At 40.5% G+C, this 15,310-nt stretch overlaps 1 protein-coding gene across 2 annotated transcripts in view; it reads right to left on the minus strand.

The window, feature by feature from the left end:
* Positions 1-15,310, minus strand: part of GTF3C1 (general transcription factor IIIC subunit 1) — a 43,986-nt gene that overhangs the window by 24,859 nt on the left and 3,817 nt on the right. Inside the window, exons 6-16 of one of the 2 annotated variants that reach the window (XM_065030725.1) lie at positions 15,123-15,246; positions 10,549-10,707; positions 9,791-9,906; positions 8,094-8,415; positions 6,167-6,378; positions 5,353-5,489; positions 3,487-3,640; positions 2,408-2,511; positions 1,985-2,169; positions 1,355-1,630; positions 287-432 (exon numbers count right to left, since the gene is read on the minus strand). In XM_065030725.1, the coding sequence (XP_064886797.1) occupies positions 287-432; positions 1,355-1,630; positions 1,985-2,169; positions 2,408-2,511; positions 3,487-3,640; positions 5,353-5,489; positions 6,167-6,378; positions 8,094-8,415; positions 9,791-9,906; positions 10,549-10,707; positions 15,123-15,246 (1,935 nt within the window). Of the gene's footprint in view, positions 1-286; positions 433-1,354; positions 1,631-1,984; positions 2,170-2,407; positions 2,512-3,486; positions 3,641-5,352; positions 5,493-6,166; positions 6,379-8,093; positions 8,416-9,790; positions 9,907-10,548; positions 10,708-15,122; positions 15,247-15,310 lie in introns of both variants that reach the window. The other variant, XM_065030724.1, reaches the window with a different exon arrangement.

Raw genomic sequence — 15,310 nt, forward strand, 5'->3', positions numbered from 1 at the left:
TATTCTTGCGCATCAATGAGGCAGAAGATTCAGTGAGATTATAAAAAGCTCTTTGCAAAATATTAGCTTAAGAATTTGCAGTATTACCAAGCTATACATTTTTTCAGTGTGGCTGTAAAGGCAACTAACTTTTCTGGAAAAGAAACTATCAAGAACTAAAGCACCTACTCTCCAATGGTGAGCTTTGTTAAAATAAACTAAGATGATATTTGCTACTGCTTATAGGTACAGTTGATATCATCAGATTTGAAAGTAAAACAAATGTAAATGCAAAAAAGCACCACACCTTGTAGCTGACTTGTACTATCTGAATAAAGATGGAGAGAGGCAAGCAGAGAAGAATGTCACTAACGAGAGCCCATCCAAATCCAAACTCCCTGTGAAGCGGGAGAGGAGGGACGTGGCGCATCCACGACGCATCATCCACGTACACTAGGAACGAGAAGACTGGCTTAGATTCAGACAGGACAAACCTAGTAGTTGTAGTAACAGTTTTGCTTTAAGCATTCAAGCAAAACACGTTTGACAGCTGATAGTCTAGAAATCTGAAAATCTAAGTTGACCTGAAATTTCAATCTTTTCTAAAGTGGCCTTTTGCAGGCTTTTTCAGTGTTGGTGAGGACTCTTGAAAAGCACATTTAAGCCTCCTAAAAATAAGTCCGCCCTTCTTTATTAGCTTACACAGTTCAGAGGATGCCTGAAAGCAACAAACATTATAAATTCCCATGTACAAAGATGATACTCACACCACCCTTGTAACACTTTGTTTTTCACTAAGACGATCTGTTCCAAGACTTAATTATCCTTACAGCATACTAAAATAGCTTCTGGATAAGCAATCCAATTATTTCTTTTTCTGTACTCATTAACACGGAGAATAGCTTATCCGCTGCCTTTAACATCCTTTTTTCACTTTGGAAGATATATATCCCGTCCCCCTTACTTCAACTTGTTTTTGTAAAAGAAACAGAAGGTGGCAACATTTCATAAATTAGTTAAAGAGGTAATTATTTAACTACGGCTTCGGCATAGACCTATTGCTACGAAAATTAAATCTAAACCATTTCTCCAAATTTACTCAAGATTATTCTGACTTCAAATCATTCTCTCTGAATTACTAACAAACTTCCCAGCTTTTTATCATCCACAATTTGAGCCTACTGTATTTCACCATCCAGAACGATGCCCTGTTTGATGTCCCTTTCAGTTTGAGATCAAGCAATTAAAAACATATGAGTAGTTTTTCCAAGCTTTGTGTTCCAACCTTAAAATGTTTTCATTGAAGCCGTATTGTCAAACAGTTATGAAGCTACTACACTGAACTGTGGTGCAGTCAGGACATGCCACTTCTTACCTGTTTGGTTAGACAAGTCCACTTCAGCCTCCTGTGCAGAGGATTCAGGATTCACCGCAGGTGTCACAATTTCTAAAGTCCCATCTGGTTGTGGTTCCAGTACAGCTGCGTTCACATCCAGCCCTTGTTTGCTGCCTTTTTTCTCGCCATCACTACCTCCTTTTTGCCGTGTTTCATTTAAAGGGTGTCCATAAATTAAGTACCAGAGGAACATGTGGACCATTCTTAAACGGGGCATTTTGGGAAGAAAGCCAAGAGAGCGCCCAAGTCCTGGAACTGGGAAGGAAGATTAAAAAAGAGCATTAGAACAGAAGAAACATCGACCTCTGCAAAACTGATGTGAAGAAAACTGGAAGGAAGTGGGCAGTTGAAAGTAAAAATAAGTTACAAATATTAAGTGACAAGTAGCAAAGAAGAAGTAGTGAACACAAATACTCCAGTTCACAACTGTAAAAAAAAAAAAGCAGTTAAGAAAACATCGGATAGTAAGACTGCTTTAACATAAACCTATTTTTTCTTCTATAAAAGAAGAAAAAACACAATTGTACCTTAGGAGAGCCCAATATCTGAAAGTGATTATTAATAATAAATGGGAAAGTGAAAGATGACATAAAAACCACATAACTGTACCTGTAACAGGATGATAGTTTTTTAGTTGTGTTACGCCCATTTTTTCATCAGTTTTCCGTGCCCGATTATTATTATCAGCTTTACACGAGCTTTCTTGCGTTTCTCCTGAATCAGGAGCTGCCTCTTGCCTCAGGTTTTCTTCCTCTGTGTGGTCCTGAGGTGTTGGTGTCTGGGGAACTTTAATCCTGCATTAAAACCACACAGCACTTTGGTAAAAATTAAGCACAGTTCAATTCCTCTTCTTTCCTGATATCAGGAGATAGTCAGCATCTTGCTTCATCTCTCTGCTTCCACGTCTCTGTTGCTAAATAAGAGATTTTTCTTTTCTTTTGCCTACTTTGTGTTTATTTCCTCTGCATATTTTCACATGCACTAGATAAGCCAAGTTCCCCACAAGCCACCCAAGGCATCACTAGAACTTGCCTGTTTGCGGTGCTTGAACTGGAGATTCGGAAGCGCACCTGCTCAATGGCACTTTTCACAAGGGAATCGTTGGGACTCACTGAAGGATGCACAACAAACTCTACCTGTTCAGAGCAGCAGAAAGCAAACAAAAGGTATTTATGCAGATATTGGCTCTTAATAAGCTGCCTAAATTATCAGAGATTAACAAACAGCTAATTAATAGTAACCACGATGGATGAATCCTATGAAGATTTAATAATTCATAGAATATTAACACTTTTGGATCAAAACTCCTGTTGCTACTTTGTATTGAGCAAGAGGCCAGACTGTATGGTCTCTGTACCAATCAGCAGTTAATGTCATTTCTACAAACCTCAGGGGGTTTTTTATTTTTGAAATCTGAAATATTTGGGGAACAAACACTTAAACTTGCAAAGATTAGGCTGAAAGGGATAAATGAAAAGCCATACCACATGAGGCCAAACTAATACAGATTGTTGCTGAAAGTACACACACCATTCAGTTTAGTAAGATTTCATATGTGCCCTACAGTAATTGTGGAGCAGGTAATTTTCAACGGATTATCTCCCTGCTTACAAACATTTCACACTAGATTTACAATAAGTCTCAGCTTTACAACTATAAACACTTTACTTCCATAAACCTCAATAACAGTGGGTTTTTGTTTAAAAAAAACAGGTCACGTTCTATAAATTTCAACTCAGAAGCTAACTTATGATTTCTCATATACTCCTGGCTTCTAAAAGGGGATTAAATAGAATTGTGTTGCAGTCTGACAGTCCAGGGAAAGAATCATGAACTGCATAACTGATAAGCAGCAGAACCTCTCAGAAGGAGGTTCAGAGACTTTGATCTCTGGACTATTCCTTGGTTGCACAATTATCTGCAGCACAATAATTGAAAGCACTAATCTGGTTTCCACAGTAGCTTAGTTCAGGACATGTAGCTTCTGGGCAGCTCGACTGAGAGTTCTGCTACAAAAAGTGAAGTCATTTTGGTAAAAAGGTCCAAAACATTTTGATAAATGAGAAGGTTGTGAGAAAAGCTGCTTCTGCTGCCAGGGTTTGCGCAGTCACCTTTTTACTAATGCCATCCTGAATGACCGTGGTGCGATAGAGTCTGAGGAGGCCTTCTCGTGCAAGGTTCTGGACCAGTCGTACAATAGATTTTCTGCAGCATTTAGTGGAGACACCTTCTTGCTTTTCTTGATCCATGACCATTTTCTGAAGCCTAAAAGATGCAAAAAATACCTTACATTTTAGGCAGTTCGCAGTATTGCGGGACTTAAGCAGTTTGTTAAGAGGATGTGGGGTGAACAGTATTTCCCTACTTCTAGCAATCACTGCTCACTTTTCCCAGTAGGTAACTGATAACTTAGCTTTAAATTTCAGCTGTATTTTCTTTGTAATCAAGCTTACCCTTTTTATGTGAGGATTCCTGTTCTGACGACAGCAAATCCTCGATGCCAGATTTCTCTGTGTGTGGCTATCACGCAATTATGAATCCAGCCTCTCTAAGGTCAGGAAAACCAGCTTTTGTTTCAAGTGGTGATTAAATATATGCAATTTATACTTCCACTTGTAAGCTCAGCTCAGCCTGGGGCAAATAGAATTTACTTAGTGGCATTCGGAACTCAGAAACTACACCTGCAATCACCATAGAGAAACACATATCCCATCACTTGAAGCCCTTGCAGCAGTCTGCAGGAGCGCACTCACGCCCTGCTCTCCTCAGCTCTGTTCTCATGCACTTCATCACAAGTGCCCCAGGCCCTACTTCTGAGTCCTGCAATCCTGGAGAGTCAACTCTGGAAAAGATATTGAAGGGCATTAAGGGAATGAGGCAACAAGTGAGTGTACACACGGACTTAATCTTTTTCAAAAGACTAGTAACTAATGTAACTGGAGTGACAACTCAGCAAATTTCCTTGGCAGAGACTGGGGAGGGACAGAACTGTCACGGGTGCTGTGGGAACCTGTGAGCTGCCTTTTGGCAGCACTGAAGAGGACAGCAGAGACCTGAAATATCCTCTGAGCCCACACTTGGTTGCGAGTAGATGAATCAGTGATGAGGCTGGTGCCAGAAGACAAGGCTCTAATTTTGCAAGGCTCTGCAATTGAACTACGTGACAGAAGGTTTCAAAATTCTCAAACCAGAGGAGAATAAAGCCATGATTTCTTACTGAATTCCTAGAGCAGGCAGCTGTGTGTGTACTGACATGCCAGGATCTTACGTGCTGACACAGAAAATGGACGGTGCAATCCTATTAGCAACAACAGTTCTGCCAAATTGGAAGCTCGGACTCCAGAAGAGCACCAGAATTTCCATTTCTCTTTGGAGGTGAATCTTAAAAGGCTGACAGACATTCAGGGAAGTATCTTTAATCCAGACAAGGCAAGTCAGGAGAAAACATAACACTGTACCACATAAAAGTACGAAGAAAAGCAAGCTTTCTGGACCCTGTTAGAATTCTAGTGACCAATGATGATGGACATGAAGATCTGAGTCTCTACAGTCTGTGGCATCATAACACATGAAACATTTTTGAAACCATGCAGGAATGAAAATTATGTGGATGAAAGAATCCTCAAGCAAGGAAGTGCTGTATCTCGCTGTGTGGCACCAAGCACTGGCACACTGTGAACGGAGAAAAAGGTTCTCTGATCTCTATTTATGGGACTTACAGCATATAAAAATTCACTTGTGTCATTATCTGCAGAGAACTATTATTGCTTCCAAAGAGCTGATTAATTTTTAAGATTCAGTATAACTGCAGTCCCCACACACCTTCTGTGTGCCATCCTCTTCAACATGATACAAACAGTGCCATCAGACACACGAAAAGCCAACAACGGAATAAGCACACAGGCTGCTTGCTAAAGTAGTGCTTCTACTACCCAAATGCACCAGGCTCCTAGTACGCTGTTTCCAGATGAACTCACGTGAACAAGCTCTCAATCAGCCGGAGGTTTCGAACAGCTTCCACAATGAGATTTCGGCGCTTCAGCAGCCTGTACGTTTCATGAGATCTCTCCACGGCTGTAGCTTTGGAACGCTTTTCTTTCTTCTGACTGCACATCTTCTAGGGCACAGTACGGACAAAATGAAAATTTTACATGAAATGTTCAATGTCTTCAGCCTAACGTTGGTTCCTCACACAGTAGGATCTGAGGAATTCAGAGTTTTCATGTATTTATTTGTAACAAACTAAACAGACAGGGATCTAAGGCAGAAACTAAGATTTCCATGCAGTTAGATGCAGAGATTTATGCACTTTCTATGCCCATTCCACATTCTGAGCCACTTGGACTTGAGAGTTAAGGCCAAGCCAACATCTCCTCTTTCTCAGAAAGGCTTCTTGTCCCAGGCTCAGTTGTACGGCAGTGAGGCTACACTTTTATGCTGAAGCCTATTTATTTCTCTGGGTCTAGAGCAGACAGACCAGATGACATGCAACACTTGTGTGCACAGACAGACATTAAGTGAGGACACGCATTAAGTCAACAAGGGAATCTGGAGAGCACCAGGGAACCAACCCAGAACCGTATTTCTTACAACTACCTTGCCTCCTCCTGGAATAATTTTCACTTACAACTACAAGGCAGCCAAAATACGAATGTACTTTGAAATTAAATTAAATAAAACAAAACAATGCCATAAATGAATATAAAACCATAGCTTGAAGTCATGCTGTAAAAGTACATAACTTAGCCCAGATAACCATACCGACAAGAAAATACTAAGACATGATCTTACCTTAAGGTTTTCCAGTCTGACCTCCTCAATCACAGCCACGTCCCCGTCTTCAGAAGTGGAAGCAGCACAGGTGGGAACACTGGACTCCTGCTTCACAGCTTCCAAAGTAGAACTCTCGCCCGAAACGTTGTCTGGGAGCTCTTCAGGCTCTTCAAGAATTTGAGGGGAATGCAGCTTCTTCCGCTGAGACTTCACAGTTGTTGCCTTTGAGCCTGGTTTAAGAGCAAACAGCCTTGTAATTGGTCTGCTCTCACAGTTCCTGTAAATGTTCAGCTTTTCTCTCCATAAAAGCCCCAGGTAACTGTACTTAAAATCATCCTGCTACATTTTTTCCCATATTCTACCCTGCTGGAAGCAGTGGTTTGATCATGAATGGCTGCATTCAGCCTCCAAAAGTACAGTTTTAAAAAAACTGAACTCCCTGTCATCAAATAATTCTCTCCGTGCAGAAGCCATTTCAAGGGCAGACTTAGAAGACCATGAAGGGCCAGATTAACTTATCCAGAAACTGCTGTTTGAAGAAAGAAGGTTTCTGTCACAAAGATTCTGAAGTTCTGCCAGAAATCTGACTTTTCAGACTCAAAGCGGAACAAGGATTTAGCACTACTGCAAAGATAATCTACGTAAGAAATGGAGATCTGTTCTCCCATCTTCCACGGGAGTTTATCAGAGAAGTTGTGAAACATCCAAATAGTTAAAATAAATAAATAAAAATAAACCACCATATCCTTTTTAAAATATGTCCCCAAGAGGCTGGTAGCTTTCACATTAAGATGTTCCAAACTACTAAAGAAAAACATGAAGCAATTAGTTTCAGGAGACATTTTTGCTACAATACACTCAGGCGAGTAAGGCTGTGGGTCAAGTCATCCCCAGTCTATTCCTTCTTCAGAGTGGTTGGTTACCACCTCATCTGCTCTCAGACGAAAAATCAGCATTGCTCTGCTTAAACTCATCCCACCTGAAGCTTTGCATCGGTACATGAATAAATACATTCTGCACAGAGCCAAGACTCTAAACCAGATATTTCCAACTGGAAGAAACCACTGCTAAAGGAGAAGAATTTTTATACGTTACAATTATAAAAAAAAAATCAACTGTCTGCTCTGTCAGTTCCTGTGCTATTTCCCACACCTAAGATGACATTTACATATCCAATGGAATGACATAGTGTGTTTTAATGGGAGGCACAGCCCACCTTTTTGCTTACTGAGGAAGGAAGAAATAGAATATTTCAAGAAATACAAAATGTGTTCAAAACCCTTCTGAAGTATTCAAAGACTAAAAGCTATAGCTCTACCCAGGTGGTGCTCACTGATGGGCACAGCCTGAGCATCTATGACAGAGACCTGTCAGTTCATCACAGAACATCCAAGGCAGATACCAAATTTACCCCAGGATGCTGTTTCTCTTAACGACTGACTGCTGGCTCCCATTGTATCCCCACTCTGCTCATTTTTCACCACACAGTCCTGCCTCCTTCCTTCCAACAGTTCGAGAATTTGTCTGACCCTATGCAGAATCATTTCAGCTCTTCAAGCCAACCGAAAAATAACTGAGCATCCAAGGAGCAAGGTGCATGAGCACGTTTCATTTGTATGGGGAAAAGGAGAGAAATGGCAAAGGAGTAAGGAGAAGGTGACTTTCCCAGTGACTGGTGACAGGCAGAAACGTTCTTTGGTGCACACAAACATCAGAGCACACTTCAGCCCCCAGAATCTCCAGAGATTACCACACCTACAGTATTCTAAAACGTAAGATTTCTGGTGGAAAGAGAACATCAAAAAAGCATGGAAATAATAAGTGTAAAAATAGATATATGATCAAAAACCTTAATGGAAGCTACTAGCATATTTTATAGATCATTTTATTAAAGAAAAAAAAGAAAATTGCAAGGTTCTTTCCAGATTTCAGAATCATGATCTACCTTTAGCTGGTGTTGACTGATGGGTATCATCTTGGAAACTTAATTTCACCAGAGAACCAGAGTTGGTCTTCCGACCTTTTCGTCTCTTCTTGCCATCTTTTCCTTCTTCATTGTCAGACTCTGAGACCAAAGCATCATCTTCACCAGGAGGCACATCTTGCACGGGTGGGGAATCCTCTGGCACTAGCGCCAAAGTCACAGTGGCTAACTGCTCACTCCGAGCCTTCTCTCTCTCAAACTGACGGTTTAAATCACTCTCCTCTGCAAACGTGTATGAAATATACTTTGTTGTCCTTTGCCGACCTTCATCCTCCATAAAACCCTAAGGAAACAGTCAGAATGTTATTTTACCACCTTACTTCTCCATTCTTACTGTCTGTTCTCCAGCATCAACAGTGGAAAAATTTTGTAACTGTTCTCCCCTCACATCAAAAGATATCAAGTTATGATCCATTTTTTCCAAATAAGAAAAACGTTGACTAACCTTAACATACGGAAATCAAAATAAACACCATGCTTGAAAAATAAAAAAATATGCATTACCTGTATACTAGAATGAAACACCTACAGCATGTGGGATGCAGAAAAGTCTAAGGAAGAACAAACTATATGTATTCAGACTGGAAAGAATTTTTCAGAAAAATTACTGCAATTTATTAGTTACAAGAGTGAATCAGACTTAAGTGGAGCTGCTGATGCCCTGTCCACTACAACAGCTGCTTTCAAATATCTTGGAACTCAAACATCTAGCCTATCACAATAAGGGAAGATGTCGTCTTCCCAGCTGTCTTTGGAAAAAGTATGTTTAGACATCCCAATCATTTATATAGTTTGTTTGGTTTTAATTCTATAGAAATTTTTTATCAAAAATGTCTCTGTTGAGGGAAGATGGCGATTATCCTGTCTTTGTGGCAAAGGACAGGTGGGTGCATGTGAGAAATGACAGCTGAATTTGTTCAGCTCGTTGAAAGGAAAAAAAATATTGAAATACCTGGAAATAAGGAGTTGAATCATTATAACCTCTACAAAAGTAACTCTTTTTCCAGAATTTACTGGTACTTTCAAAAGTAGATTGATAATTTTAAATGTACAGAGAGTCTTGGACAAGATCCTTCAGTAGAGGATCTTGCAAAACAGGAGTTATGTTATAGCAAATAATTAAGTAAAGTGGCTATTTTGAGTTGAGAGACATTTACACTCATCTTCACAACGTACCAGCCCCCAGATTACCTGGGTCACCACTGACTACAGTGAGTGACTTGGGTCAGTCGTTGAGGCTGGGTGAGGCAGCGCTGAGGCTCATTTCTCTGCCCCGTCTCTTTTTGGGGAGCAGAGCTGCTTCACGGCATGGGGAACAGTGTTTCTCTGCAATGCTGTGAAGCGGCCGGCGCTCGGCAGAATCCCACCCAGATTCTGGTGGCTCACCAGAACACGCCCTCAATACAGACAGCAAACATGGGGCCACAGGCATTTTTTCCCCATGATCTTCATTACTTAAGCACCCAAACACAAATCCATGTAAAATACTTGTACAGCTGGTCCAGCAAACCAATCTTACCGGGACATTTCACTGTCAGTTCTCAGGTCCCTGCCGTTTCTATTGTCTGAGGGTAACAATGCTGTAAAATACTACCACAGTTACCACCGTTGTATCTCCAGTTTGAATAAGAACCTACTTTATTTTATTTTAACCTTACCTTGACAACTTTGCACCTCTCCAGAAGACGACAGAGCATCCTTGCTTCTAGCTTCCCCACATTCATAGCCAAGCGAATTTCTGCTTGAGAAATACCTTTGGTTCCCCTACTTTCAACTGTTTCAGAAAGGAAAACCAGAAAATATCTCAAGGAAATAATCTGATTAAATTACATATACATACATTTGTATATACACCCATATTTGCTCTGAACAACTATATAGGCCGGATTATACAATTTAACATTCACCACTAACAACTAAAGACATTTTCACAGACGTATACAATATACAGTCAAATCCTGCCATAAATCCCAATTTTATGCAAAGCAGTGCCCCAGCAGAATGAAGTTTGAAGGTGACAGCTTCAGATCAAAAGCAGGAGTGATTTTTTTCCCTGACAGCTTTCCACAGTCAGATATGCATTTCTTCAGGAAAAAAGGTAGGACGAGAAGAAGGAACACTGTTTTCTTCATCACCCTTTCTCATCCTACCACCATCCCCTGTTTCTACCGTGATGTCTTTGTTTGGTGGCACTGAACAGCTGATAAGCTTCCAGGGACTGGGTGGCAGCACCTACAGCTCCAGTTTTATCTGAACATAAAGCTCATCTTTTCCAAGAAAAATTGACACTTTCTGATACATAAAAAGCAATCAGAACTTCAAAATCTCCCCACCACAAAATATATCTTTCTTTTACACATACAAGGAATAAGAAGGCAATGGGAAAGTCTTTAGCATGTCACACTACATCACTTACTTAGCTCATAAGCCTGGGTGAGCATATCCCTTTCACAAACAATATCCACAGGCTGAACAGCTTTTGTGATTATCTCTTCTTCATCATCATCATTATAATCTTCCATTTTCTTCCGAAATTCCTTTAGTAATTTAAGGCAATGGACCATGATATCAGTCCCTGTGAACATGAACGTTAGGAACAACTCTTAACAAAATGCAGGGTGTGTGCATGTTCAAACCATCTTCTTTCAGCAGCACAGAGAAGCAGTTGTGCAATGGGGAACACAGAAGACCAAAGACAACTGCTTATTTCTAGAAAAGGTTTGCAACAGCTTTTCTCTGTATACGAGTCTGTCAAAATGCTGACTAGCCGAATTTTTGAGATGCTCCAAACCTCCCCATCTGTGTCAACTAACATTAGGACTGCCCAATACCGTGATTTACGAGTGGAGCAGAAAACACTGCAGTAGCAGGAGAAACTTCAATAGTACAAATAAATCAACGAAAGGCCTAAGTGCTGATCCACAGTATTACATCTTCAGAACACATTTCTTTCTACAGACTCAAAGCACTTTTTACTTTCTATAAATGCAAATCACGTAATGAAAGAGAACCGTACATCTGAAGACACAATAAGCTACCTGGCTCCAAAACTGTTCCTTAATACAGGATTGCCTTTCCTCAGCAAGTGATCAAACTGGATGCCAGCTGGTGGGTCCTACCAGGTGCTGCTTCCAGTTCCCAATATATAAATATATATATATATATATATATATATATATAAAATATATATAGCTTTTCCTGTGTCCTAGCACCTTATGTATTTGTATGCATATATGCTGGAGGAAGCATACACCAACTAACTAGCACCCTGCAGAAAAGGATCAAATAGAACAGCCCTACCCCATCCAGTGAGCTACTACAGTGTAACTAAAATGTAGAGTTATGTTGCACAGTTCCAAAATCGCTGTGAGAAGAGGCTCTTCTCAGCCTTTTTCTGCCAATTCCACAACACATGCTAGCAGTTATATTATGGAAACTCTATATACAACCACGTATGAGCAGCCAAGCGTCTAGATTTCTTGGAACGGTGAGGTTTGTTAACACGTATGGTGTACTGGAATTACATGCAATGAAAACAGAGACAAAAAAAAATCTAAGGTTGTTATATTCAAGAGCAGAACACGCTGCTGCTCACCAGCCACAAGATCCAATTCCACACCTTAACACGTTACTGTCTGCTGGCTGTGCTGTAGTAACTCTCCACCTGCTTTATGCTTCTGCGATCTCGCAGAAGAGCGGGGACAGATGACTCCAGGAGAGCTGCCGTGATCCTGCTCCCCGATATAAGGATGAGCCACTATCAGCAGTGCCATTCAGCTCCTGCTGAACAATTTAAGAGAGCAGCAGTAAGCTAGAAATCAGTGCACACTGCCAACTGATCAAGTCACAGCGATTCAGCAGCTGCTGCAGAAGTAGCCAACTCATCCTGCAGCAGTCGGTGAGAACAGCTACAGCCTCTACTTCTCTGGTACAGCCCTGCTGCGAAAAATGCCAGGTGAAAGCTTTAGGTGAAATCATTAAGGTTTCAGTTAAATAATTTTATTTTTTATATATATGATCAGTTATTGAAGCCCAGCTGACAAGAAGTTAATCAGCGGTAACTTAATCATGTGACTGAGCTCCAGGCCAGATGATTCCACTGTATTTCCTCACTGTATTTCCTCCCTGCTGGTATCCTAAGATACTGCTTAGGACAGTAATTAAGTGCTGACATTCTGCTAAGGCTGCAAGCACTGTTATCACACCCTCTGTGTTTCTACAGCCCATTAATTTTCACTCGAAGCACTATTTGGAAAAAAACAAAACAAAAAACCCAACCAATTCTTTTTACTTTAGCTCCTGCTGCCCAATGATGTGCTTCCCATAGCAGATGCTCTGGCGTCACCCTCAGTGTGTCCCACATATTTCTATCTGCTTTCCTGTATCTACTCTAGAGATTAAACTATCTTGATCGCCAATGAAAATCAGCTATTATTAATTAATCCTACTTTAAAACCTAGTGTTTTTGAAGGCATTTATGTGGATTTTCAGCTTTTCCGTCTATAAGATGGAATTATCCTTCAAGTGAAAGATTCATCAGGTGTCATTTTTCATGACATACTTAAGCAGTAAATGCAGTTGCCATTGTGCCATCCATGACAAAACAGGAAACATCTACTGCCTTGTGGATTGCCACCAAGTTTATAAATGGACTTGTATTTTCTTGTCTTCTAAATAAATTCTTTAATTGGAATTAGATATTTTTACTACTGATTATAAACTCTATCTTTTAGGAACACTACCTACTATTTTGGATTTTATTTGCAAATATCTTCACCTCATTAGAACATCTCTGAAACTTAATTCTGTGTGAGGAAGTATAAACAAATATAACCTGGTGCGACAGTACTCAAAGGCAGTGTAAGAACAAATCCAGGTTTTTGTCAATGACAATACTAAATGGTGTGACTAAAAGTATCTGTGTCATACAAGCCACTGTGAGACATTTGCTCAAACCAGAAATGCATCAACTATGTAAAACATATATTTTGTAAGAGTTTGATTATAATTTTTTCCACATATTTTATTATACACTGAACCATTCCAGAATATTTTTGAGGATCTCCAGTGCCTTCTTGAAACTCTGAACTTAAATGAATCCTTCTGTGTAGAAGTCCCACTGACAGCTGAGCCAGCACTGTGTCCGTGTGGCCAAGAGGCCAACGGTACCTGGGCTGCATTAGGCAGAGTGTGCCCAGCAGGTCAGGGACGTTGTTCCTCCCCTCTGCTCTGCTCTGGTGAGGCCACATCTGGAGTTCTGGGTCCAGTTCTGGGCTCCCCAGTTTAAGAAGAACAAGGAAGAACTGGAGAGAGTTCAGCGGAGCTACAGAGACACTGAGGGGTCTGGAGCATCTTTCTTATTAAGGAGAGACTGAGAGAGCTGGGTCTGTTCAGCCTGGAGAAGAGAAGCTGAGAGGGGATCTCATCAACGTTTATAAATATCTCAAGGGTGGGTGTCAAGAGGATGGACGAGACTCCTTTCAGTGATGCCCAACGATAGGATGAGGGGCAACGGGCACAGACTGAAGCACAGGAGGTTCCATCTGAAAATGAGGAGAAACTTATTTCCTTTAAGGTGCCAGAGCCTGGCCCAGGCTGCCCAGAGAGGTTGTGGAGTCTCCTCCTCTGCAAACATTCCAACCCGCCTGGACACCTTCCTGTGTAACCTCATCTGGGTGTTCCTGCTGCGGCGGGGGGATTGCACTGGATGATCTCCAGAGGTCACTTCCAACACCAACCACTCTGCGATTCTTACGGGAAGCAGGCGGATCTGTATATTTCATGACAAGTGAACTCATAAAATCACTCCCTTTTTTATACAGTACAATGGGGGAGATTTCTCTCTGAACCATGGTAGATGCTGTACCTACTTTTGGCCACTGCTTCACTTTTTCATAACACAATTTCCCTACAGAGAGATTTCTTTCCCCCAGACTTAAAAGATTTGAAGGAATTTGATGTCTTATCAAGAGACTCAATCCAGCCTCATGTAACTGGCATTCACTTTCATCCTCTTGAAGTTCTCACATTTTTATTGGCTCTTTCACTTGTTCCTTTATGATCAATCCTATTCACAAAGACTCAATAATTTGCCATGCTCAGTTCATACCAGATTTTTTTCCCTACATTCAGTTCACTACATCTCTGAAAAACACTGTTCGTCTTTTAGAATGATTTCTTTTTAATCCTGCCTCTTAGGATTCCTTAAGCAATTACATTAATTCAATTAGTGATAGTAACCTTCCTCATACTTTCTATTATTATTTCTCGTAGTTTTTTCCCCACATGTTTTATCTGCATCTTTTTCTGAGAGCAGCTGCTTTCTTCCCTTTCTTCATGCAGTCCTGCTCTTGTCTTTTCACTACATGTTTGAAAGCTATCAGCAGTTCTTGCAAACCTATTAACACTAAATTCAAAGGTGGTTATGCTTCAAACTATCTCTCAGTAGACTACGTCTTTTTTGAACAGCAGATGTTGGCTATCTTGCTTACTTAAAGAATTCCAAGGTAGTGCTGTGGAAGCTTATGTTCATAATTTGATGTCATTCAGCAAAAGTCATAATTTCAGCATAAGTCATAACTAAGATGGTCTGTTTCTTTAGCTTCTTATTTCATAATGGTATTTTTTTTTGTTTTATATAACTTTAAATCTATTTTTGTCAAGTTTATTGACTTGTTTTTCAACTTCAAACTGTAAAGTCAGCAGACTGCTCTTTGACCCTCCCCTCTGTACTGGCTTGAGCAGTCACAATTCACTGAAACAGCTTACACTGATCCACAACAAACTTGCCTGCATCCATTTCTTAAAAGCCTGGAACAAATGCTTAATTCAACTGGGCTGCAGTGCTCTAGCTTTATTAACACATTTTTCCACCTAATTGCATAGACAGATTTTCACTTGCATGTCTTCTAAATTAAGATTTGAAGCTTATAGAAAGAATGGCATGAATGCAATTACATAAAAAGCAAGCAAAAATATGGTTCTAGTTACCTTTCTTTGTCTTGTAGGGTCCTCCATTGGGGTGTATATCTTGTAATGGGACAGATACCACCTTGGCTAGGCCAGCATTCATCATATATTGATAGAGACGTTTGAAAGTTCTCTCACAAACACCCTAATGCAAAAAGAAATGGCAAAAGTCACTGTAGCCCAGAAGTCTCACCTCTAGGTGTTTAGTA

Source organism: Columba livia, chromosome 15 (genome assembly GCF_036013475.1).
Source record: "Columba livia isolate bColLiv1 breed racing homer chromosome 15, bColLiv1.pat.W.v2, whole genome shotgun sequence".
Lineage (NCBI taxonomy): Eukaryota > Metazoa > Chordata > Aves > Columbiformes > Columbidae > Columba > Columba livia.